The 25,659-nt window shown below is 40.3% G+C and overlaps 1 protein-coding gene across 1 annotated transcript; it reads right to left on the bottom strand.

Annotated features, from left to right (window-relative positions):
- Positions 1–4,828: 4,828 nt before the first annotated feature.
- Positions 4,829–22,874, bottom strand: LOC124264407. Its single transcript, XM_046699150.1, has 5 exons — positions 22,846–22,874; positions 12,590–12,779; positions 12,118–12,236; positions 10,797–10,899; positions 4,829–5,122 (listed from the first exon to the last, which is right to left on the bottom strand). Exons 2-5 carry the CDS (start codon positions 12,756–12,758, stop codon positions 4,890–4,892), a joined length of 624 nt encoding a protein of 207 aa, XP_046555106.1. The 5' UTR covers positions 12,759–12,779; positions 22,846–22,874; the 3' UTR covers positions 4,829–4,889.
- Positions 22,875–25,659: the final 2,785 nt, after the last annotated feature.

Here is a 25,659-nt window from a genome sequence, read left to right as displayed (position 1 = left end):
CACATTGTGACGTAAAGTCGGAATGACGTCACAAATGAGCAGTTCCAGATGCTACCATGGGTACCAGCCGAAACAACCGGCTGATGACACTTCACTGCTGTACCCATACTCGATGTCAATGAGTGCAGACAGAAAAACCTTTTGGTTTACTTTTGTGTTCACAATGTCGGATAAATACTATTAAACATAATCAATTAACACAACAATTTCAGCATACTTTCTTTTGACCCTCAGTATATCTACCTTATATCTTCTGAACAACGAAGCTGTATGTATTCCTTGTATGTCTACTTGTGTCTGTGATCTTAAAGGGCAAGTGTTCATTTTGGGAAATATGCACTCATCTTTTTCATATTAATAGTTTGAACCTCAAAATACGTGTGAAAATGGTTCGCCGTTATGAAGCCTTCGATTTTAGAGCAAAACAGGCCTGAGTTACCCCCCTTAGATATGACGTAATTGGTGCAACTCTAACTGGTAGCTTGTCTTAATCTTACGTGAAAGACACCGTCATAAACATCATGGCCTCGGACTCGTCGTCTGACAGCGACGAAGTTTCACTGAATCAAGAAAACGTCCAACTATATTCTTTTGAACCGACACGGGCTAATTTCCCTGACTTCAAAATAAAGACGAGATACGATCATGCGGAACCTAGTGAAGACCTTTTGTCTTCAAACCGTGTGTCGTCAAGCGCAGAGTCCGACTCATCCAGACCACCGTGGTAAGATCATAATATTTTGCTTCTATCTAAATATAGTACATTTCAAAATATAGCCTTATTTGCAGTGATGCTTGCTATGCCTGATAACCAGCTCTCTCCGTATGCTTTTCGCCTTGTCCATCCCTTGTGTCAGTGTCATCAAATATGAATGCCTGTCCAAATAATAATTGATGATAACTCTTACAATTACATCTTACTTCACATGCAGTTTACACTACAGTATTATTATTGCCGTTTTCCTTGAGTAAAGTGCGCTTTTCTTCCCCAAGCACGTAGTTCTGATGGTTTAGTTTTCCAACGCAGTCATTACCGTGGGCACGTAATACCGGAAATTTGTTTACAATTTTGACAAATCAGACAAATAAATACGCAATTTTATCATGTGAACACCATGTCTGATTATAAAGTGTATGCATTGTATATGTCGCTTTGTGTTTGCAATGTGTTTTCATAATTTGGTGGTTACATTAATTTCGCCATTGACGACCTTGGCCTTAACCTGCCCCGCACTGAAAAGAGCAAGGGAGCTCATTGACTAAAAAATAAATTATGTCTCATCAAATCGCTGGCTCTTTTCAGTGCGGGGCATGTTAAGGCCATGGTCGTCAATGGCGAACTGACACGACACAATTCTGTTTGCGATGAATAAATGTACGTAAACTCATTATGACAGTGAGATGTAAGTGTCTCCGAAAGAATGGCGACTAGTGCGATGACAGGCGCCATCAGTTCAACATGTTTTGGTGCATGTTGTTTGTGTATATTGTGAAATAAGCAAGAAAATGGGTAAGTTACCGCTACAAATTCTGAGCAGGGATTTTGGCTCGGAATCGAGAAATCACGATTTTTCGAGCTTCCGAAGACCCTAGCTCCCAAAGTACTGCTTCGATTTTTGTGCTGTATGTCTCATTTTGTAGGTAAATCTATTGGCTTGAAATGTGTGCATACTTTAAATCGATAAATACAGTGAGTATTGTTGAATTCGCCCTGAAACGAACCTGGTGTGTTGACCTCGTTACATCCCTTTCCTTTTTATATAGTACTAAGACCCCGTCAGTGACAATATATACCTTGATGGCAGTTTTTAGCGTTACAAGCCCCTGTGTACTGAACTATACTGAATACAGTTTACACGTATAAACACCTCACAGAGCATATATCTGCTTGTCTGAAGGTTGGGTTCCCTGGCACTACATATTGTAGACGAACTGATGCGTGTAACGAACTGCGGTTGTACCGAACCGTTGTTTACTGTGTATAGCTATACTTTCGTAATGGTACCGACTGGTTTTTTGGTCATTTCGTCAGGATATTTCCGAATGTCTCATCAGTTACCAAAACTTTGGGGATGCAGTTGTGTGTATGTGAGTATCTATCTATCTATCTACCTCTGTGTGTCTATCTATCTACCTATCTACCTCGCCATGTGTCTATCTACCTACCTATCCATATGTATGTATCAGCCCATCTCGGTATCTCTGTATCTATCTATGACTGTATCTATCAATCTATCTATCTATATATCTATCTATCTGTGTGCATGTGAGTGTTCATGCATGGGTGATGTGTGTAAGATTCCTTGTGGTATGTTTGTGTGTTTTTGTGAGTGTGCACCTGTGTGTGTATCTATCTATCTATCTATATGTGTGTGTGTGTTCATTCATGTGTGGTTAGGTGTTTGTTGGTTGTGTGAGATTGTTTGTCATGTGTGTGTGTGAGCGTGCGCGTGCGCGTGCGTGTAAGTGTGTGTGCGTGGTGTTCGGGGAAGGGGAAGGGTCATGGAACAGAGGGTGGCATAAGAAGACAGTATGTGAAGACAGTATCATCTCTATCTGGAAGTCAACAGTGGAGTTGATTACCCCCGTGGGGCAAAACGGAATACCGGGGATTCGATGCCCTGCCATGTCCTACCAAAACACATTTAAAGATGGCACTTGTTCTTTCTCGGTCTCTCGGCATTCATGGGATGAAACAGGGACTGGTCGACTCGGAGTCAGTATAATCTGTCTCAGTGACGTATCCATGTTCAACTGGTATCTCAGTTGTCAAGCAATATGAAACAGGCATCAATATACGGAGTTGTGTGAGCACACACACTCTCTCTTTCTCTCTCTCTCTCCTCCGTGGTTTAGTGGTTAGAGCGTCCGCCCGGAGAGCGTCCGCCCGGATCCCCGACCGCGTCATACCAAAAGACGTTAAAATATGGTACTTGTTGGTCCCTGCCTGGCGCTCGGCATTAATGGGTACAACAAGGACTGGTCGGCTCGGAGTCAGTATAATGTGTCTGAGTGGGGTATTCATGCTTCACTGCAGCATGATATCTCAGTGGGCTAGCACTATAAAACCAGCTTCAGTCTGGGCTAGTACAAGCAGCCGCACATACACATACACACGCATGCACGTCGTCATATGAGCGAAATATTCTCAAGCACGACGTAAAACCCAATTTTCACCTCACCTCTCTCTCTCACTCACACAAACACACACACACTCACACAAACAAACACAGACACATACGCACACACTTTCTCTCACTATCCCTTTTATTATCTCACTCACTCACTCTCACAAACTCAAACACACACGCTGTCATTGGATCCAGGATTCTCTCATTCAGAATACATGCTCACTGTTCCATTTTTACTGCGGAAGCATATACCATTTTAATAGCTTTAAAATATTTAAAAAAGCCAATCACAGTCTAACCAGTATATAATATTTTCTGATTCTCTTTCGTGTCTTCAAACCACAAATAACATGGCATATGAACGTCCACTTTTAACTGCAGTTATTGAATTGCATAATGAACTTGTTTCTGGCCAATATGACATCGTCTTCTGTTGGATACCAAGCCATGTTGGAATTCATGGTAACACAATGGCAGACACAGCTGCCAAAGCAGCACTCGACAAATCTGAGACACCACTTCAGATCCCATACAGCGATATAAAACCTATCATAAGGTGCTATATCAGAGATATCAGTGGGACACCCAAGTAGGTATCAATAAATTACATGCAATAAAACCCTATATCGGTTACACCTACTTGGGCTGCCAGTCCAGATTTGATGAGGTCATATTACGACGATGTCGTATTGGCCACAGCAGATATACAAATGAATATTTATTGAAAGGGGAAGATCCTCCGTTTTGTATCCCTTGTGATGAGACAATCACGGTCAAGCACGTTTTGCTTGACTGTGTGGAATTTTCTCTCATAAGGGATACATATTACAAAGTTTCACATCTGAAGGGTCTTTTTAACACAATCAATTCTCATTTAATTACAGGGTTTTTAAAAGAGGTAGGATTGTTCAGTAGTTTTTGAATGGATATGTTTTAACTCTAGAGGTTGATGTAATCAAAAACTGTTATTATATTGCTCTTTATTGGGGTTGAAGTATCGTAAAAAGATTGTCTCCTTTTGATTGCAGAATAGTATTATAGTACATTGCAGACAACCCGAATTTTATTGCTTCAACTGTATTGTTTTAATGTCTGACTAGCACTGTTTATAACTACCATTCACTGAAGTGATGGTGTAAATCCTGCTGGGAATTCATGCAGGAAGCTGAAGTACTGTAAGTCCCCATGAACCCCAGTAAGGTAGCCTAGCTTTGGTTGCTGGTGGTCCATAGCCCGTGTTTTAATGTTAATATATGTCACATCGAGTTGCATTTTTAGAATTGGAAAAAGATCAGTTTTTATACTTGCATTCCGTGATACGTTGCTAACGTTTTACTGTCCTTCGTGACAGATATTTATCATATATACTAACTTTGTGCTCGTCACAATACGGCTGAAATATTGCCGATGTGACGTTAAATTATAACTCAATCACTCAAACACACACGCAACTGATATCTCCGTTGTCAAGCAATATGAAACAGGCATCAATACGGAGCTGTGTGAGCACACACACTCTCTCTTTTCTCTCTCTCTCACTCACACAAACACACACACTAACACAAACAAACACAGACACATACGCACACACACTCTATCTCACTATCCCTTTAATTATCTCACTCACTCACTCTCAACGCAAACGCAACTCAAATGCACACGCAACCACTAACTCAGAATATACACAACAGAGAGCGTAAAGGAGCACGGTTTAATATGAAACACGTGGTGCTAACAGCCTCGACGCCATCTACAATTTTAATCATGCTGTCGTTGTCTACAAAACAGTGAAACAAGTGATTCAATTAGGCGTCTCAGACACCCCTTAGTTTTCACCGGGCAGGTGGCAGAGGTCCTTATCAGAAGGTTGGTTCCAACACGGCCTGCGTCAACTGTGCCGGCAAAGAAGTCAAAGTCGAACTCGCCAGACCCACTCCCGTGGTCCTTCTGCCTAACGTGCAGGTTCTCGTTGTAGTGACAGAGATAATAGCCTGGGGATAGAAGTGGTAGTGACAGGCGAAATGTGTGACAGAAAGTAGGAGTAATAGTTTATCGTTGCATAATAGACAGAACGTCTTGTCACATAGGTTATTCTTACATCATTATAATAAAACATAACTCCCCTCGTATCTATTATGAGATTATGTTATCTGTCAATAATTATGACAATGGTTTGATTAAGTCATTTGAGGCATTTTCTATAGCCATTATCGAAATGATATCATTCAGTCGTTTTCTATACCCATATTATCAAAAATATATATATTCTGCCCCTTATGACATTGATATTAAGTCATTTTCTCTGCCCCTTATGACCAATGCGTAGTTTTCTCTGCCTATTATGACAATGATATTAAGTCATTTCTCTGACCCTTATGACAATGACGTCATTTTCTCTGACCATTATGACAATGATATTAAGTCATTTTCTCTGCCTCTTATGACAATGACGTCATTTTCTCTGCCCATTATGACAATGATATGAAGGTATTTTCTCTGCCCCCTTATGACAATGATATGAAGTCATTTTCTCTGCCCCTTGTGAGAATGATTGACAATGATATTAAGTCATTTTCTCTGCCCCCTTATGACAATGATATGAAGGTATTTTCTCTACCCCTTATGAGAATGCTTGACAATGATATTAAGGCATTTTCTCTGCCCATTACGACAATGATATTAAGTCATTTTCTCTGCCCCCTTATGACAATGATATGAAGGTATTTTCTCTACCCCTTATGAGAATGCTTGACAATGATATTAAGGCATTTTCTCTGCCCATTATGACAGTGATATTAAGTCATTTACTCTGCCCATGTGAAAATGACGTAAATTTCTCTATCTATTATAATAATGATAATACTGAGGCATTTTATCTATCCATAACAACATTGATAATCGGGGAAAATTAATTATATTGCTTAGGTATTTTATTTATCCATTTGGAAGACGATATCATTGGGGCATTTTATCTATTTATAATGATAATCATTGTATTGAAGAATTTCATCCACCCATTGTGACAAGATTGAGAAATTTAATTTGTCGTTATGAAAATTATTATTAAATCATTTTTTGTGTACATTATGACAATGGTATTTGTTATGTCGTGTATCTATTCATTACTATGATGGTATTATTAAGGCATTGTAATACATTATGACAATGATAGTACTGTGCCACTTCTATCTATTCACTATGTGACAATGATATGGGCATTTTATCTACCCATTATAACAATACGAGTGTGGTACATTTAGCCCGTCACTTAAGACATTAGAGAAGCATTTTATCTATACAGTACGACATATGTGATATTGCTGATGAATTGAAGTGATGAAGTCGCTGGGGTTCGTCACATAGGTTCGTCAGATAGGTTCGTCACATCGAATGCCTGTTTGTTTCCCACATGGTTACATGTGTGAAGACCGTTTCCCAAACGGTAATTTTGTTTAAAGGCCCAATGTCACACATTTTCGACAGTATTTTGGCTTATAGCTAAACTGGATGGAATTATCATGAAACCGCCCTCTAGTTGTCAGAAATGAGCGAGCCGAGTCCTTAACGACCGTGGGCTTCTGTTGTCAGTTATGTTGTCAAATGACGTCACAGCGGTATTGTCTTGTTCTGTCAACCCAATGACGTCTCGCTACATAGACGTCATAAATGTTGTTCCATGATCTAACAGTGTTGGGTCAACAGCCCGTTGTGAGTTGTTTGAAGTAAACTTACTATTAAATTTGTGATACTGTTTTTTATCATACAATGGATAGTGTTCTCAGCAGAATAAAGCCAACGGATATTTTCGGTATCCGTTGGGGTCATATACGGATATCGATGCAAATTAGAGAGGTCATATGCAAATTTCATGGACTACTTTCAATGTGTAAACAAACTTGGCGTCAAGGGTCGGCGGTCGTGACCGGATTGACGGCCGTGGTTACAGTACTGTCAGTGCTTTGATCCCAGAAAATTCATGCCTGGTTATGATAGTTGGAGTAGATTACAAAGCGAAGATAGAAATTCATAGGCTTACGAAGATACCAACATCAGTTCCCCGACCGACTGTCAGTGATAGCGAGAGAACGGCACAGGAATCCAGGTGCACAATGTCACGCGAACATTAAAGCGTATTTTGTTGTTCAAAAGGTTAATTGAAGGTTTCTGAAGTTCCACGCGAGTTTGTTGTTATTTTTCAAACGTAAGCTAAGATTTCTTGACAACAATATGTGCTTTAGCATAAAAGCTTACTGGGAACTAGATAACCTAACGCAGTCAGCTGAGTGATCAAGAGAAAATTATGTCACCGCGCTTGTGACGTAACGTATTACACCGCACATATTTCTGACGTCATAGACATTCCACGAAGTTTAGTTTCATGATTTGGGCTTAGCTTGAAATAATGTTCGGCCGGTAGAGGGCGCTAGAGTCGATTTAATGCAACGTTGCATTAATTCACTTTTTGATTTAATATTGTGATCTAAATACAGATTTCTTTTTTGAATAATTATATGGTAGCTTCCCTGAGGGCTGATAGTATTATTGAGAGAAATTATATATTTTTAGATAAGTATGGTGTGATATAGTGCCTTTAAAGGTCACATAAACCCTAGGGGGTACAAATACATAAATCACTAACTGGCATCGTTATAAATGAAACCCCGTCATTAAAACTACTCATTTTTACCTTTAATTGACTTAAATCGACCTTTTTGACAACAGTGCACAATTCTCACCCGCGAACGAAATTTCAACCAATCAGAGCGGGGCGTCTCTGTGACGTCATATGAGGAATAGCTTTGAGGGTCGATGCAGAATTCATCTACATTTTAGGGGGTAAATTATCTTGTTTACAGGCTTGTATAAACCTGAAATCGTGACAATTGTTGTGGAAAATGAAAGCTATATGTTCTCACAATCTACTCATTTAATTTTGTCTCTTGCTTTGCCTAGTTTCCGAGTTACAACTTGTTTTCATAGACGTTTCTGTCAAAATCGATTGGTGTCGTTAGGCCCTATTTGTATAATGACTGATCCAAATTGATCCCATTTCTGTGTTTTTTTACCTCGATATTTAATCATGTCATGTAAAAATCTGTTTGTATTCTCAAAACAGTGTCGGCCCATAAGTTTTCACATGCAATACAGCAATTAATACTCCCTTGTTGTAACCCGTGTTAGGTGGTATAAACCTACACATGTTATTTGTCATCATTCACTTGATGGTCAGTTAATGAATTTATAACAGGTATAATTAGTGGTAACACACTTAGATTACCCGACAAAGGTTCCCATTTGGCATTTCTTGTGTCTGGAGTAAATATTCAACATTATAAAGATCGATCAAAGGAATAAACGATAACACGCTGATTGATTAATTACTTTTATCTTATACAGCGGAATTGTCAAAAGGTAGTGTTTATGTATGTAGATTTACTAATCTATACCGAATACACTCTGTCATGTCGGTGTCTGCGTAAAAACAACGTCCTTCTTTCAAAGGCGGACATTATGCAATTAGTTGCCAGGTGTGCTATCTTGGGTGACCAATGAGACTATACACCAATACCTGAAAAGATTTATCACTTTTTCGTATATCAAACCGTTAAAAGACACATCATTTGGAACAGTTTTGTGGATATTGATGGATACATTCCTCGAACAAGGTAATGGCCTGATATTGTTCTTATAACTTTAATCTGTTTTAATTTTAATATTTGCATTTTGTTTTTATTCATTTGTCGTAGCATTCAACAGAATCATTGTTTTCGCCGTGAAGTGTAATGAGACAGACAACATACACTAGGGTGTGTGTGCGAATTATGATTCACATTGGCAAACTATAAAATGTCTAGATATTACAGTTCTGTTATAAATTCACTATAAGTATCAGCAGATCGTCTGCTTTTTATTTAGTTTCAAAATGCATACAAGTATGATAATAAACTAATTAGGATTATAAGACCAAATATAAAGACGTACATTGGCTAGTATCTACATACTGGTGAGTGGACATTAACCATGTGAATGTAGCAAGAAATTTATCGCGCAGTATTGTGACTTCGACCCCCACCTCGCTTCCGTGGAAGAAATCGTTATGTTATAAGTTGTGTCATGCAAAATCCGTTTGGTTATGATTCCAATACATATTTAACTACGAGTAGAAAGTAGTTTTGATTTTCTAACTTGATGAAAACAAACTATAATCTCATTAATTCTAACAGACTTTACGATTTTCAAAAATGGCGGCGCCCTGTTGGGAACATCCGCCAGTCTGTGGATAAATGCTATTTAGGTTTGTTTTCACCGAGTTACAAAATCAAAACTACTTTCTACTGGTAGTAAAATATGTATTTTATTGATGGCCAATAGGATTTTGCATGACATAGCCTATAACATAACAATTTCTCTCCTGGCAGCGAGGTGGGTGTCAATATAATACTACTTACAATATTATTGTTACTTCGACCACAACCTCACTTCCGAGGAAGAAATCGTTATGTCACAAGCTGTGTCATGGAAAATCTTTATGGTCATCAATCATATACATATTTTACTACAACTAGTAAGTAGTTTTGATTCTTAAACTTCCGTGAAGCGATCTGAACACAAGTAAGATATCGTTTCAGGCTTCCACAAAACTCGCTTCGCACTCACAAACATAATAACCCATTTAGCACGAACTGCGGGGTCCTGTGGAAATCTGTGCATGGTGACACCATCACCCGACCCCTAGGAGCAATTGACGACAAAGCAACGATTCGTCATGTCGTCGTTGATGTCGAGAAATCATCAAAATGATGAGCGTGCTACACACTTTCTATACAACTTACTGAAAATCGTTCCTCATATGACGTCACTGCAGTGCTCTGGCGACAGAGTTACGTAACCTGTCTGTGGTTTCGTTGGCGGGCGAGAGGGAAGCAGGCGACTTTTTGGCCACTTTTAATCGCTCGGTATTAATTAACCACAAGTTTTTAAAGAATAAATTTGGTGTTCTGCATAAGACTAACCACAAATCTTTCATATGTAATGGTTAAAAGAGTAACAAAAAACAAAGTTTATTGGTTCTTTAATATATTGCTAACATATATTACGTTTACACTGGATGGGAGTGCAGTAGTTTTGAATCTACCGATAGGCATTTTCATCACCTCCTATGTTATACCTTCGTGAATAATCATGAAATAGTTCTAGTGAAAAGTGTTCGAGGCTAAAACACAAAGGAGTACATTTTGTAGATGCCATGAGACAGGTCCCCATCAAACGTGGTTGTTCTCATGTTCCTCCTTGTATCGATCACTGGATTGTGTGGTCCACGCTAACTCAATTACCAATAGCTGGAATATTGCTGATGGTGTCGATTAACAACAAACTTTGAAAAATTAAGACTTGCCACTATCATCAGAGGTCAATAGCGTGGTCATCACTTCAAACAATTCTGATAATACCATACTTTCAATCGCCTAGTTTACAGTGAGTGAGTTGGGCAATATCACGGCGGGGTACACGTGGGCTTCACATATTGCGACCATGTAGGGAGTCGAACCGGAACCTCGATGTAACGAGAGCGAACGCTTTCACCAAGAGGCTACACCACGCCCCTCCCAGCAGAGTAGCAGGTGTCTCACAGGTGCCCGTAACTGAGTAATGTTGATACTACACCTTTATGTGCCCGGCTCTCCAGCATCAGTTCGTCATCACTACTGCCCCGCACAAGGAACATCCGTCCATCGACGTCATCTTTACTAGGGGGCGTCTCAAACTTCTGTAAAATAATTAATGTCATGTTAATGTGCATCTTCGATAATCTCCAGGGTATACGTTCCGATAAACGTCCTCTATACCCTGGATGAATCCACGGCTCGGCCCGGTAATTTTATTACCTCCCTTGATTGACTTTTTATCCAATCAGGTGTCGACACTAGGAAGTTGAGCGTACCAATCACAATGTTTCTATCATTACTCACTTTCGCTACTTTTATCTAACCGATTAAACTTGCCACACAATTGTTGCAGAGGTACTCAGAAAGAGGTGGAAGGAGTTCTTGCATATGTTTTTGAAGGTTTAAGACCTGTAAATTTGTCTGTATGTCTTTTCCCCTACATCTGATTCGCACAGCGAGCAAACCTTCGCGGCTGCGGCCGCTATGTTTGTTGACACTGGCAAGTTCGGTTGTAACGGCTTATTCGACTGGCTAATGGGAGAATGCGGAGCCAGCAAAGGGAGGTAATAGAATTATCGGGCCGAGCCGTAGATGCTTCCAGGGTATCGGAACGTATACCCTGGAGATTATCGAGGATGGTTAATGTGATGCTACCCGACGATTGCGGAATGGTGCTTGTATACTTCCGCACACCTGACACCAGTCATATGTGAGGCTAGCGTTGACATTAATGTTTTGCCTAAAGCCAATGCTGACATTAATATTTTACCTGAGGCTAATGCTGACATTAATGTTTTACTCAAGGCTAGCGGTGACATTAATGTTTTACCTAATGCTGGCTTTAATGTTTTACTCAAGGCTAGCGGTGACATTAATGTTTTACTCAAGGCTAGCGCTTGCATTAATGTTTTACTCAAGGCTGACGTTGACATTAATGTTTTACTCAAGGCTAAAGCTGACATTAATGTTTTACTCAAGGCTAAAGCTGACATTAATGTTTTACCTGAGGCTAACGCTGACATTAATGTTTTACCTAAGACTAACGCTGACATTAATGTTTTACCTGAGGCTAACGCTGACATTAATGTTTTACCTAAGACTAACGCTGACATTAATGTTTTACCTGAGGCTAACGCTGACATTAATGTTTTACTCAAGGCTAACGCTGACATTAATGTTTTACCTGAGGCTAACGCTGACATTAATGTTTAACACAATACTAACGCTGACATTAATGCTTTACCTACGCTGACATTAACACACGCACACACGCGCGCACATACACACACGCCCCTCATCCTCTTGCCCTTCAACCTCACCTTCAGTGTCGTGTGCAAACCGTCGTTTGTCTTTGTGACGGTAATGTAGTATTCTCTATTCCAGGAAAAGGCTCTGAATTGCTGTAAGCCTTGGAATAAACAGTGCAAGCCTATGTCATCTGTAACGAAACACAAGAACATCATGCTTTGTCATCACGCTGTAGTAGTTCATCACGTTTAACACATTTATGATGACGTTTAACACATTTATGATGACGTTTAACACATTTATGATGACGTTTAATACATTTATGCTGACGCTTAGCATATTTGAGATGACGTTTAACACATGTTTGATACAAGCAATTGGAAACACGTAAAAGATCACAGGATTCCAACCGTTGATCCAAGGGACGCAACTTTGCGGGTATTGTGTGTTTTAACTATGACAGTTCACCGAATAAGTGTTTCTTACAAAACGACATATCTTTACTGGACATTCATATGACGTTCATCACCTCCCCTGACTTACACTTGTATCTGTCTGTGTGAAGACCAGCCGTGACGACGATGCTGGGAACGTCACCATCATCGTACACACCAACAGTAACTCTCCCAGCATGCAGGTGGATGTCGTCAGGGTCAGCCAAGGTGCAGTCAACCTCATCAAAATCAAAGTCGTTCATGTCGGGGCATGCCATACTGAAGCACCCGATATACAGCTGTAAAATATAGATGAACATAATAAGTATTATGATTGCATTACAGATCCATACTCCAGTACATATTTTGTTCCGATCCAAATGATACAAATTGCCCCTACATTATATCGTCTTTGAAATGATCATTTTCATAAAAGTACACTTACAAAAGTTACATTCAAAGACGTGCACGGTAGGCAAATTTGTTTCTTGTTCGAGGTCGCATTAAGCAATATTCCGGATATACAGAGGTGGACTGTAAATAATCAACAATCCAGTGACCAATAGCATTGCTAGTTAAGTGGGTAGAGGCACACAATCACACGCACGCACATACACTCTCACACACACACACACACACACACACACACACACACACACACACACACACACACACACACACACAGAGAGAGAGAGAGAGAGAGTAACACTAACACACTACCCGTGAATATCCGGGTTAGAATTGATCTTCAGCAACCCATGCTTGTCGTAAAAGGCGACTAACGGGGTCGGGTGGTCAGGCTCGCTGACTTGGTTGACACATGTCATCGAATCCCAATTGCGTAGAACGATGGTCATGATGTTGATCACTGGATGGTCTGGTCCAGACTCGATTATTTGCAGACCGCCGCCATATAGCTGGAATATTAATGAGTGCGGCGTAAAACTAAATTCACACACTCACCCACACTTTATATCTATCTATGTGTCAGTCTGCCTGTGAGTATGGTTTTACGCCGCTTTTAGCAATATTCCAGCAACATCACAGCGGGGGACACTAGAAATGGGCTTCCCACATTGTACCCATGTGGGGAATGGAACCCGGGTCTTCGGCGGGACGAGCGAAGGCTTTAACTACTGGGCTACACATCCTTGCAGTTCATGAATACACCAACACTTCAACATGCTGACATGATCATCTTGTATCTTAAATTAATAAATTAATTCATTCGTTGATTAAGAGTAACTTTAAACTGATGTATTTAGTTAAGGAACTTGAACTACTTTGTCTCGCGTAGGTGTGTATAATATACCCACAATCCAGCGTAAATCCTGTTCCTCAAAGTAGAACTGGCATGCCTTAAACTTCATAACACGGGTTTATGAAGTTTAACTGGTCTTACAGTGTATGCAATTACTAGGTATAAAGATAGGAAGATAAGTATTCTACCATGGCTACGTGAAATGCTCGAATTTGATTGGTCAAGCCATAAAATCAGACGGTATCAATTTGGATTGAAAATGCGTCTGATTTCACGGCGCTTCACTGCGCACGTATACAACACTGCCGCACTACTTCAGCTTGGCGACCAACATGACTAATATCAACACAACAGACGTGATGGAAATGCTGATGAAACATTTATTAAAACTCGAAAAATACAATTATACGATTTCTCCTCCACAATTATTAGGGGACCTCACTATCATAATTATTACCTTCTATTATAAATATTCAAACTCAATTACAATACACAGCCCCAAACATAAACAAACAATATATAACATATAAATCAGAAAAGCTTGTAAAAATACATCCCTATCTATCCCTATTTGTGCGGCAAAACGTTCGTAAACATTTACCTACCTGGTAAATGGTATATTTGTTTCCGTTTAGAATGGGAAATTCGCAAGATAACAGTCAGGCGAAACACAAAATTTGCCACTCATACTCAATCATGTCCCGTTGCATCGTTCAAAATGTCAAAAACTGAACCATGAGAATTCAGTTCTCTGCCACCTTCCCCGAAGGCTGTCACTGCTATGTTCGTACACTTTGAAAAGCTTGGCCACAATCCAGTCCCAAATGATGAGAACAATGTTCCAAGGAATCCCAAGTTAGTCGCATGTACACAAAGCTGCACTGTCACTCTTCCTCGCATGCCGGGGTGGAGGCACGTACGTGAAATCATGATCGACACTCGCCGGTCATAAAAATCAACAGTCTTTGATGAGTTACAGGTTATAGGTCGACCAGAAAAGGATCTATTCTTCGATTCTGCAGGGTTCAGGATCGACAGTCAGTCAAGTATTTTCCACTGTCACTTGGAATTTCAACCTTTCGCAAAATGTAAACACTGGCTCGTCCGCCATTTCAAACTATTGCGTAACTGTCTACTTCCAAGAAAATAAGTAGGTCAGACGATTCCATTATACTGTGTTCTAAGATGCTTAGCGCTTAGAACAATCGGAAAAAAAATACATTATCAGACAATAAAGGTATAGTTTTTTGATGACGTAACAATTGAATGACGTTATCCCGTCACTGCGCCATTCTAGTGTGCCCCCTCGTAATCGAACCATTTTACATTACGTCACAGTGTAAGCGACGTCACGATGCATGTCAGTTGTCTTCGCCTTGTACAGCCTCCTACAGTAAACTACTGCGTTGCACCCCCGTTTCTTTGTTTGCAGTTGCTTCACTCACCTAACATCACTGGTGGAAACATTACGTTTATGTTTTCTGACGTTTTAAATGTCTCAATTCGACTCGCAAGTTTTCAGCGACACGATAACGTTCGCAATGTTTACATTCCCACAATGCAATCGTGGAATGTCGCTAGACTACTCAGCTTCGTCTGGATGTACTGATCTAAACATACGTTGGTAGTAGAAATGCGACGTTCACATGGTTTACGTTAATCAATGATGTAATTAAAATACTTTAGAGAAGATATTTAATCCGAACGTAAACCGTCATGAAACTGTTTATCATTTGTTTTTCTGGTAACGTTCGTCTTAACGTAGGGGGGCAGACACATCAATAGAACAGCGCGCCAGCTAGCCCTGTGCGAGGATTCTTAATTTAGGTCACCGACACCGTCGTTTGTTTTCTGCCATAAATTAATCGTAATTATCCTTAGAAAGTATTAAATTTGGCATCTTAGAAAAGAAATACAGTTCGCTCTACCCCCATGTATAGTGTAATAAAACACACTTTCTCCCTGAACTATTATGACGTTAAAGCACTCGGACGCAAGCGTCCTCGTGCTTTAACTATAATAGTTCAGGGCAAAAGTGTGTTTTATTACACTATACATGGGGTAGAGCGAACTGTATTTCTTAAGCCAGGGGTACAGTAATACGGCACACAAAACAATAGGCTGGTTTCGGTCTTGTGGAATTATGATTATAAAAACCGAGCTCTTAGGTGTTACATTATTGCATTGAATAAACAGTAGTTTGTTTTCCTTGGACAGAATATTTTTTATGTTGCAATGTTAAAAAAAATACGAACGGAACCTACCACTCCTTTATCAGACGAGTTCAATTCGCCTCTCATCCCATGCCGGATTACGCAGTGTCTTCCGCAGGACGAGGAAGTTCGATGTTTAATCGGTTATGGTAGAATGGAGATAAACATACTGTGTTTGGAAATTAGATGAATGTTAGACCGAATTGATAGTCTCTAAATTAATCATTTGAAACCTCACGCTACGCGTTCGGCTTCAAATAAAATTTAGAGACTATCAATTCGGTCTAACATTCATCTAATTTCCAAACACAGTACGTTTATCTCCTAATTGGATGGATGCATGACGGGAGAAATTGATTTCCCCAAAAGGCATAGTTGTATATCGTCTTCGCGCTATTTAAGTAATATTAACTCCTGGTTACAGCCTGACAATTTTTAATGTGTCTATCGGATAGGTCTTTGCTTAGTTCTTGAAATACATTTTAAATATTCCTTTATGAGTTCATTATCAATAATGTTGAGGAAGATGAGTTCCACGCCCTGTGTATTTGTACAAAGTATAATGACCAGGACCCGGTTGTATCAAACTTTAATGAAGCATTAACGTGCCATTAAACGTTCATTAACTAATGTATCATTAAATTCTGTTGTACTAACGTTTTAATGATGCTCTGTTGTCATTAGTGCGTCATTAACTAATGAAGGTCCTGGGGTATCATTAGAGCGTCATTAAACTTCCTGGAAAAGTGAACATTGCGCCAGAATTTCGTTTGCGCCGCACTGAATCTACCTACAGCTATAAAATTACACAGAAATGTAGAGTATTAAATGTACTATCTCATGGTATAAACTCAGTTCGAAAAGTAGACATTGCTAAATGTTACGCCTAATTTTGTTTTGCGTTAAAAACAGTAAATTTCTCTGCTTTTTATCGTGCACTGATAAAAGTACTGTGCTACTATATTTTCAATTTGGGGTCTTTACGGAAAGTGTGAGCGAACAAGATTCTGCCTGATACCTGAATGACATAGGTATGTATTAAATTAGTTTGTGTGCTTATGTATAACGTTATACACTCAATCTTAAAAGTGACTCGCAATATGTGTTGAAAATGGATTTTCCCTATGACGTCAAATGGCTACATAAAGGTCACACGCTTATAAAAATAAGGGGGCCTCACTCCGGTATGCTTAATACTAAGTCATTGTAACTCAGATCACTTGGCGAGAATTTGCTGTGAATAAGGACACAATATCTTCGTGATGTTTTGTTCACAGAATTTATCGAAAACAATGATACTCAAAACATTTGTGACAAACGCGCACCTAGCCAATGATTATACGCCATTGTTTTGTCTATAACACAACATAAACAAATTCAATGAACAAGACATATCCTTTAAAAACGTGTGCATATATACATTTCATGAAATAATTAAATCATTTTAATTTATTACGTCAGTTTTACTTAGTTTAAAATACTAAATGTTGATAATGAAATTAGTTTCATGAAACCATATGTGAACGATACGCAAAGTATACATTAATAATACAAGTGTAATCCGCAGGACAGTGTGATTGTGTTTACTCTTATTCAACCGACCTTCATCTCAAAGAAATTGCCACATACGTCCAACAATGTTGATGTATGACATCACTACCGATGACCGATTTCTCATGAAATGGCGGCTTCGTGGATATGAGTGCCCACGATTTTGCGAGGGAACCTTTGTCCATAAATGTATGATGTAAGTAATCGGAAACATTCTGACTATCTGCGTATGGTTGTTTGTTTTTATTGTTTTCATTGAAAATGTCAGAAATGCCGATAATTGCCTATGTCGTTCTCCATGATTATGCGTCTCGCATGGCGTCACGCTGCACAGAACTTTCGTATGAATATATCAAATTTCAGTATTGTATCTGTTTTAAGTTTTCTAGTTCTTGCTACGATACTCTTTCGGTGCATTTTCTAAAAATATTGACCTCATGCATGCTACGAGTAGACAAACTGATGTCTAAAAAATTGAGAAAATGCTGCGCAGTATAAAATCTGATTTTTACTTTGTTTATATTTCTAGCAAGCGCTGTGTAATGAGCACAACGTCCCGTTTTCACACCCAATATGTTTCGCTTTTTCTTAGACACTTGGTTTTAGTGACAAAGACCATTTGGAATTTGATTCTAAAATGTATGAGAAAGTCAGCGATGCATTTGTCACAACTGAATATGAAATATACATGATGTAATAGGCGTCCTATGACTGGCCTTAGCGAAACTTGATTTTGTAAACACTATCCAATATGGCGTAAAGCTCACTTCGGCGTTCGTGTTCGTGTATTTTCCAAAACATCCCAACCGATTCTAGGTTTATCGGCGACGTTTCAGAATTATTTAGACGTGTTTCTTCACAGCAGTCGAAATTTTTGTTTTTGTTCCGAGGGGTTTAGCCCTAAAGATGCCATTTTGACAGACGACCGAGAGTAACACTTACATGTTTACAGCGCGGAATTGTGGGAAAAAAATAGGGGAATCCCCGGATTTAATGAACATATTTACATTAGGACGTCATTAGATAATGATACGCTAATAAGTGTTTGATACAACCGTTTTTAATGATGCCATTAACTAATGATGCATTAAGGATTTAATGTATCATTAGGGTTTAATGTTGACATTAGTTAATGAAGCAATGATACAACCGGATCCTGGGATTAAACTATCTCCCAAACCTATAGCCAACCTACCTACCTAGGCTACCTACCTACCTACCTACCTACCTGCATACATACATGTACATACATACATACATACAACCATACACACACACACACACACACACACACCAACAACACACACCCACACACACCCACACACACACACGCCCCTACCTACCTTCCCACCTACTAGCCTATACCTACCCACCTCTCCCACCGAGCCGAGATCCGCGATGTGGTCCTTTATACAGTGTCAAATATGTTCGTCCATGTAACATTTTCAGTGTTTTCAAAACATTCTTTTGAAATGTGAACCCTATCAGTAACAAGAAAGAGAGCGTTAAGAGTCCACCTACCGTTAGAGCATTCACAGATAGAGCTGGTTGTTTGAAGACGTGTGTCTATATATAGGTATTCGGGAATCCCCATCAATTTGAACATTGAGCATGACGGGATATTTGGCCAGTTTTGTATTTTTACTTATCTCCTTTAAAATGACTCGGATAACTCAATTATGTTGTAACACGTGGAATTTGACCTCAACATTCCTGTTGAGTCCCGATGTTCGTACATTCGTGTTCTAAGGTAGCAAAGACGGATGCAGCGATTTGAGAAATACGGGGGTGGGGTGGGGGTTTTGTGGGCACAGTTTTGTCACCCGTTTTCACGAGAGTTTCAATGGTCGTTTAATAGAGAAGGAGCAGTATACCGAGGGAACCAGATGCCGGTGAGTGAATGAGTGAGTTTAGTTTTACGCTGCTTTTAGCAATATTCCGGCAAAATCACGGCGGGGGACACCAGAAATGGGCTTCACACATACATACCTGTATTGGGAATTGAAGCCGGGTGTTCACCGTGAGCAGCTACTATTTTAAACACAAGGCTGCCCCACCGCCCCCACAATGACGTATGTCGAGAATAAAGTGGTATGTTGACACGTTTTTACCATGAATGTCTTTGTTGGGGCGTGACTATTTTAACTAATGTTAGTTGACGTTTGTTATGAATAGTGGCGATGGAGAGAAATAGTCTGAAATAGATAGGGCACTCAGCTCAGACATGTGAGACATCACAAACAGCGTGTGGACAGGGAAAGAGGAATGCATGGCGAATATTCATCAAATATGATGAAGTCAAGTCAGCACTTGGCATCTAGGCAAATTCCCCAACAACCACTGTCATTCGGGTGGGGACAACTGAAAAAGTGAGACAGGAAGTTTACTTTTACGCCGCGTTTTGCGATATTACAGCAATATCACGGCGGGGGACACCAGAAATGGGCTTCACACATTGTACCCATGTGGGGAATCGGACCCGGGTCTCTGACCCCACAACTGAACGATGTATTGTACTGATGTACTACAACTGAACGATGTATTTTACTGATGTACTACAACTGAACGATGTACTGTACTGATGTACAACTGAACGATGTAATGTACTGATGTACGACAACTGAACGATGTACTGTACTGATGTACGACAACTGAAAGATGCACTGTACTGATGTACGACAACTGAAAGATGCACTGTACTGATGTACAACTGAACGATGTACTGTACTGTGGTACAACTGAACGATGTACTGTGCTGATGTACAACTGAACGATGTACTGTACTGATGTACAACTGAAATATGTAATGTACTGATGTACAACTGAACGATGCACTGTACTGATGTACAACTGAACGATGCACTATACTGATGTACATCTGAACGATGTACTGTAACGATGTACAACTGAACGATGTACTGTACTGATGTACAACTGAACGATGTACTGTACTGATTGTACTGACGTACGCCAACTGAACGATGTACTGTACTGATGTACAACTGAACTATGCACTGTACTGATGTACAACTGAACGATACACTGTACTGATGTACAACAACTGTACTGATGTACAACTGAACGATGCAATGTACTGATGTACAACTGAACGATGTAATGTACTGATGTAAAACTGAACTATGCACTGTACTGATGTACAACTGAACGATGTAATGTACTGATGTACAACTGAACGATGTACTGTACTGATTGTACTGACGTACGCCAACTGAACGATGTACTGTACTGATGTACAACTGAACTATGCACTGTACTGATGTACAACTGAACGATGCAATGTACTGATGTACGACAACTGAACGATGTACTGTACTGATGTACGACAACTGAAAGATGCACTGTACTGATGTACGACAACTGAAAGATGCACTGTACTGATGTACAACTGAACGATGTGCTGTACTGTGGTACAACTGAACGATGTACTGTGCTGATGTACAACTGAACGATGCACTGTACTGATGTACAACTGAACGATGCACTATACTGATGTACATCTGAACGATGTACTGTAACGATGTACAACTGAACGATGTACTGTACTGATGTACAACTGAACGATGTACTGTACTGATTGTACTGACGTACGCCAGCTGAACGATGTACTGTACTGATGTACAACTGAACTATGCACTGTACTGATGTACAACAACTGTACTGATGTACAACTGAACGATGCAATGTACTGATGTACAACTGAACGATGCACTGTACTGATGTAAAACTGAACTATGCACTGTACTGATGTACAACTGAACGATGCAATGTACTGATGTACAACTGAACGATGTACTGTATGATACAACGTACGCCAACGATGTACTGTGTAAAACTGAACTATGCACTGTACTGATGTACAACTGAACGATGCAATGTACTGATGTACAACAACTGTACTGATGTACAACTGAACGATGTTATGTACTGATGTACAACTGAACGATGTATTGTACTGATGTACAACTGAACGATGTATTGTACTGATGTACCACAACTGAACGATGTATTTTACTGATGTACTACAACTGAACGATGTACTGTACTGATGTACGACAACTGTACTGATGTACAACTGAACGATGCACTGTACTGATGTACAACTGAACGATGCACTATACTGATGTACATCTGAACGATGTACTGTAACGATGTACAACTGAACGATGTACTGTACTGATGTACAACTGAACGATGTACTGTACTGATTGTACTGACGTACGCCAACTGAACGATGTACTGTACTGATGTACAACTGAACTATGCACTGTACTGATGTACAACTGAACGATACACTGTACTGATGTACAACAACTGTACTGATGTACAACTGAACGATGCAATGTACTGATGTACAACAACTGTACTGATGTACAACTGAACGATGCACTGTACTGATGTAAAACTGAACTATGCACTGTACTGATGTACAACTGAACGATGTAATGTACTGATGTACAACTGAACGATGTACTGTACTGATTGTACTGACGTACGCCAACTGAACGATGTACTGTACTGATGTACAACTGAACTATGCACTGTACTGATGTACAACTGAACGATGCAATGTACTGATGTACAACAACTGTACTGATGTACAACTGAACGATGTACTGTACTGATTGTACTGACGTACGCCAACTGAACGATGTACTGTACCGGATGTACAACTGAACTATGCACTGTACTGATGTACAACTGAACGATACACTGTACTGATGTACAACAACTGTACTGATGTACAACTGAACGATGCACTGTACTGATGTACAACTGAACGATGCACTGTACTGATGTAAAACTGAACTATGCACTGTACTGATGTACAACTGAACGATGTAATGTACTGATGTACAACTGAACGATGTACTGTACTGGATTGTACTGACGTACAAACGATGTACCGTACTGAACAATGTATGCTGTACTCATGTACAACTAAACAATGTACTGTACTGCATGTACAACTGAACGATGTACTGTACTGATGTACAACTGAACGTAATACACTGTACTGTATGTGTACAACTAAACAATGTACTGTACTCATGTACAACTGAACGATGTACTGTACTGATGTACAACTGAACGATACACTGTACTGATGTACAACAACTGTACTGATGTACAACTGAACGATGCACTGTACTGATGTACGACACGTCCAGCAACCACGAGCATGCCCCTGTCCTAATACAGCCATCAGTCACAAGACGCCATAAAAATGACAACAGTTTGTCTAACGCCGCACAATATTCCAACCCATAATTGCGATATCATAAGCATCAACTTTGCATTGGGATACGATGGCATACGTACCAAGTCTGCAAGCCTGCACCCGATCCCATCAGTCGCCTTTTACAACAAACCTGGGTTGCTGAAGATTCTAACCAGGATCTTAAAGGTGGTTAGCTGCTATTATATAGGCTCCGGGTTTGTAACGAAAGCCACGGGTAAGAGCTGTTAACGGTATTTAATGGGGTGGTACCCATTTTCATTCACTTTAAGGCGGTAGCCAATGCGTCGGTGCGTGCAAAAAGTCTTGTTTTGTGGGACGGTGCATTTTGTAGTAAGCGTCTATTCATGGAAACGATATTTCTTAAAATGTATTATTTTTCAGCTTCAGATGGGTTAATATAGTTTGATGGATGGTAAAAGGGACTTCCATTCAGTCGGACAGGTATTCATTAAATGACGCTTTACAAGGTCGCATATATTTGTACCCTCTCCCACCTATAAACACGACTTCTGCTTCTTGTAGGTTACCACTGGGTATCTTGTAAGTTGCCACTGGGTATCTTGTAGGTTACCAGTGGGTATCTTGTAGGTTACCACCGGGTATCTTGTAGGTTACGAATGGGTATCTTGTAGGTTACCACTGGGTATCTTGTAGGTTACCACTGGGCATCTTGTAGGTTACCACTGGGTATCTTGTAGGTTACCACTGGGCAACTTGTAGGTTACCACTGGGCATCCTGTAGGTTACCACTGGGTATCTTGTAAGTTACCACTGGGCATCTTGTAGGTTACCACTTGGCATGGGTATTGTAGGTTACCACTGGATATCTTGGTTCTTTGTAGGTTACCACTGGGTATCTAGTAGGGTTACCACTGGGTATCTTGTAGGTTACCACTGGGTATCTTGTAGGTTACCACTGGGTATCTTGTAGGTTACCACTGGGTATCTTGTGGGTTACCACAGGGCATCTTGTAGGATATCTTGTAGGTTACCACAGGGCATCTTGTAGGTTGCTACTGGGTATCTTGTAGGTTACCACAGGGCATCTTGTAGGTTACCACTGGGTATCTTGTAGGTTACCACTGGGTATCTTGTAGGTTACCACTGGGCATCTTGTAGGTTACCACTGGGTATCTTGTAGGTTACCACTGGGTATCTTGTAGGTTACCACTGGGTATCTTGTAGGTTACCACTGGGTATCTTGTAGGTTACCACTGGGTATCTTGTAGGTTACCACTGGGTATCTTGTAGGTTACCACTGGGTATCTTGTAGGTTACCACTGGGTATCTTATAGGTTACCACAGGGTATCTTGTAGGTTACCACTGGGTATCTTGTAGGTTACCACTGGGTATCTTGTAGGTTACCACTGGGTATCTTGTAGGTTACCACTGGGTATCTTGTAGGTTACCACTGGGTATCTTGTAGGTTACCACTGGGCATCTTGTAGGTTACCACTGGGTATCTTGTAGGTTACCACTGGGCATCTTGTAGGTTACCACTGGGGGTATCTTGTAGGTTACCACCGAATTTATCTTGATTACCACTGGGTATCTTGTAGGTTACCACTGGGTATCTTGTAGGTTACCACTGGGTTCTTGTAGGTTACTGGGTATCTTGTAGGTTACCACCTGGGTATCTTGTAGGTTACCACTGGGTATCTTGTAGGTTACCACTGGGTATCTTGTAGGTTACCATCTGGTAGGTTACCACTGCAGTCTTGTTATCTTGTAGGTTACCACTGGGTATCTTGTAGGTTACCACTGGGTATCTTGTAGGTTACCACTGGGTATCTTGTAGGTTACCACTGGGTATCTTGTAGGTTACCACTGGGTATCTTGTAGGTTACCACTGGGTATCTTGTAGGTTACCACTGGGCATCTTGTAGGTTACCACTGGGTATCTTGTAGGTTACCACTGGGCATCTTGTAGGTTACCACTGGGCATCTTGTAGGTTACCACTGGGCATCTTGTAGGTTACCACCACTGGGCATCTTGTAGGTTACCACTGGGTATCTTGTAGGTTACCACTGGGCATCTTGTAGGTTACCACTGGGTATCGTATTATTTTGTAGGTTACCACTGGGTATCTTGTAGGTTACCACTGGGCATCTTGTAGGTTACCACTGGCCATCTTGTAGGTTACCACTGGGCATCTTGTAGGTTACCACTGGGTATCTTGTAGGTTACCACTGGGCATCTTGTAGGTTACCACTGGGTATCTTGTAGGTTACCACTGGGTATCTTGTAAGTTACCACTGGTCATCTTGTAGGTTACCACTTGTCATCTTGTAGGTTACCTCTGGATATCTTGGTTGTTTCCACTGGGTATGTAGTAGGTTACCACTGGACATCTTGTAGGTTACCACTGGGTATCTTTGTAGGTTACCACTGGGTATCTTGTAGGTTACCACTGGCCATCTTGTAGGTTACCACTGGGTGTCTTGTAGGTTACAACCGGATATCTTGTAGGTTACCACCGGGTATCTTGTAGGTTACAACCGGATATCTTGTAGGTTACCACCGGGTATCTTGTAGGTTACAAATGGGTATCTTGTAGGTTACAACTGGGTATCTTGTAGGTTACAACTGGGTATCTTGTAGGTTGCCACTGGGTGTCTTGTAGGTTACAACTGGGTATCTTGTAGGTTACAACCGGATATCTTGTAGGTTACCACTGGCCATCTTGTAGGTTACCACTGAGTGTCTTGTAGGTTACAACCGGATATCTTGTAGGTTACCACCGGGTATCTTGTAGGTTACAACCGGATATCTTGTAGGTTACCACCGGGTATCTTGTAGGTTACAAATGGGTATCTTGCAGGTTACAACTGGGTATCTTGTAGGTTACCACTGGGTGTCTTGTAGGTTACCACTGGGTATCTTGTAGGTTAC

Source organism: Haliotis rubra, unplaced genomic scaffold (assembly GCF_003918875.1).
Source record: "Haliotis rubra isolate DU_JTF1 unplaced genomic scaffold, ASM391887v1 Scf922, whole genome shotgun sequence".
NCBI classification, from domain to species: Eukaryota; Metazoa; Mollusca; class Gastropoda; order Lepetellida; family Haliotidae; genus Haliotis; species Haliotis rubra.
This window is presented reverse-complemented; position numbering and strand designations above follow the sequence as displayed.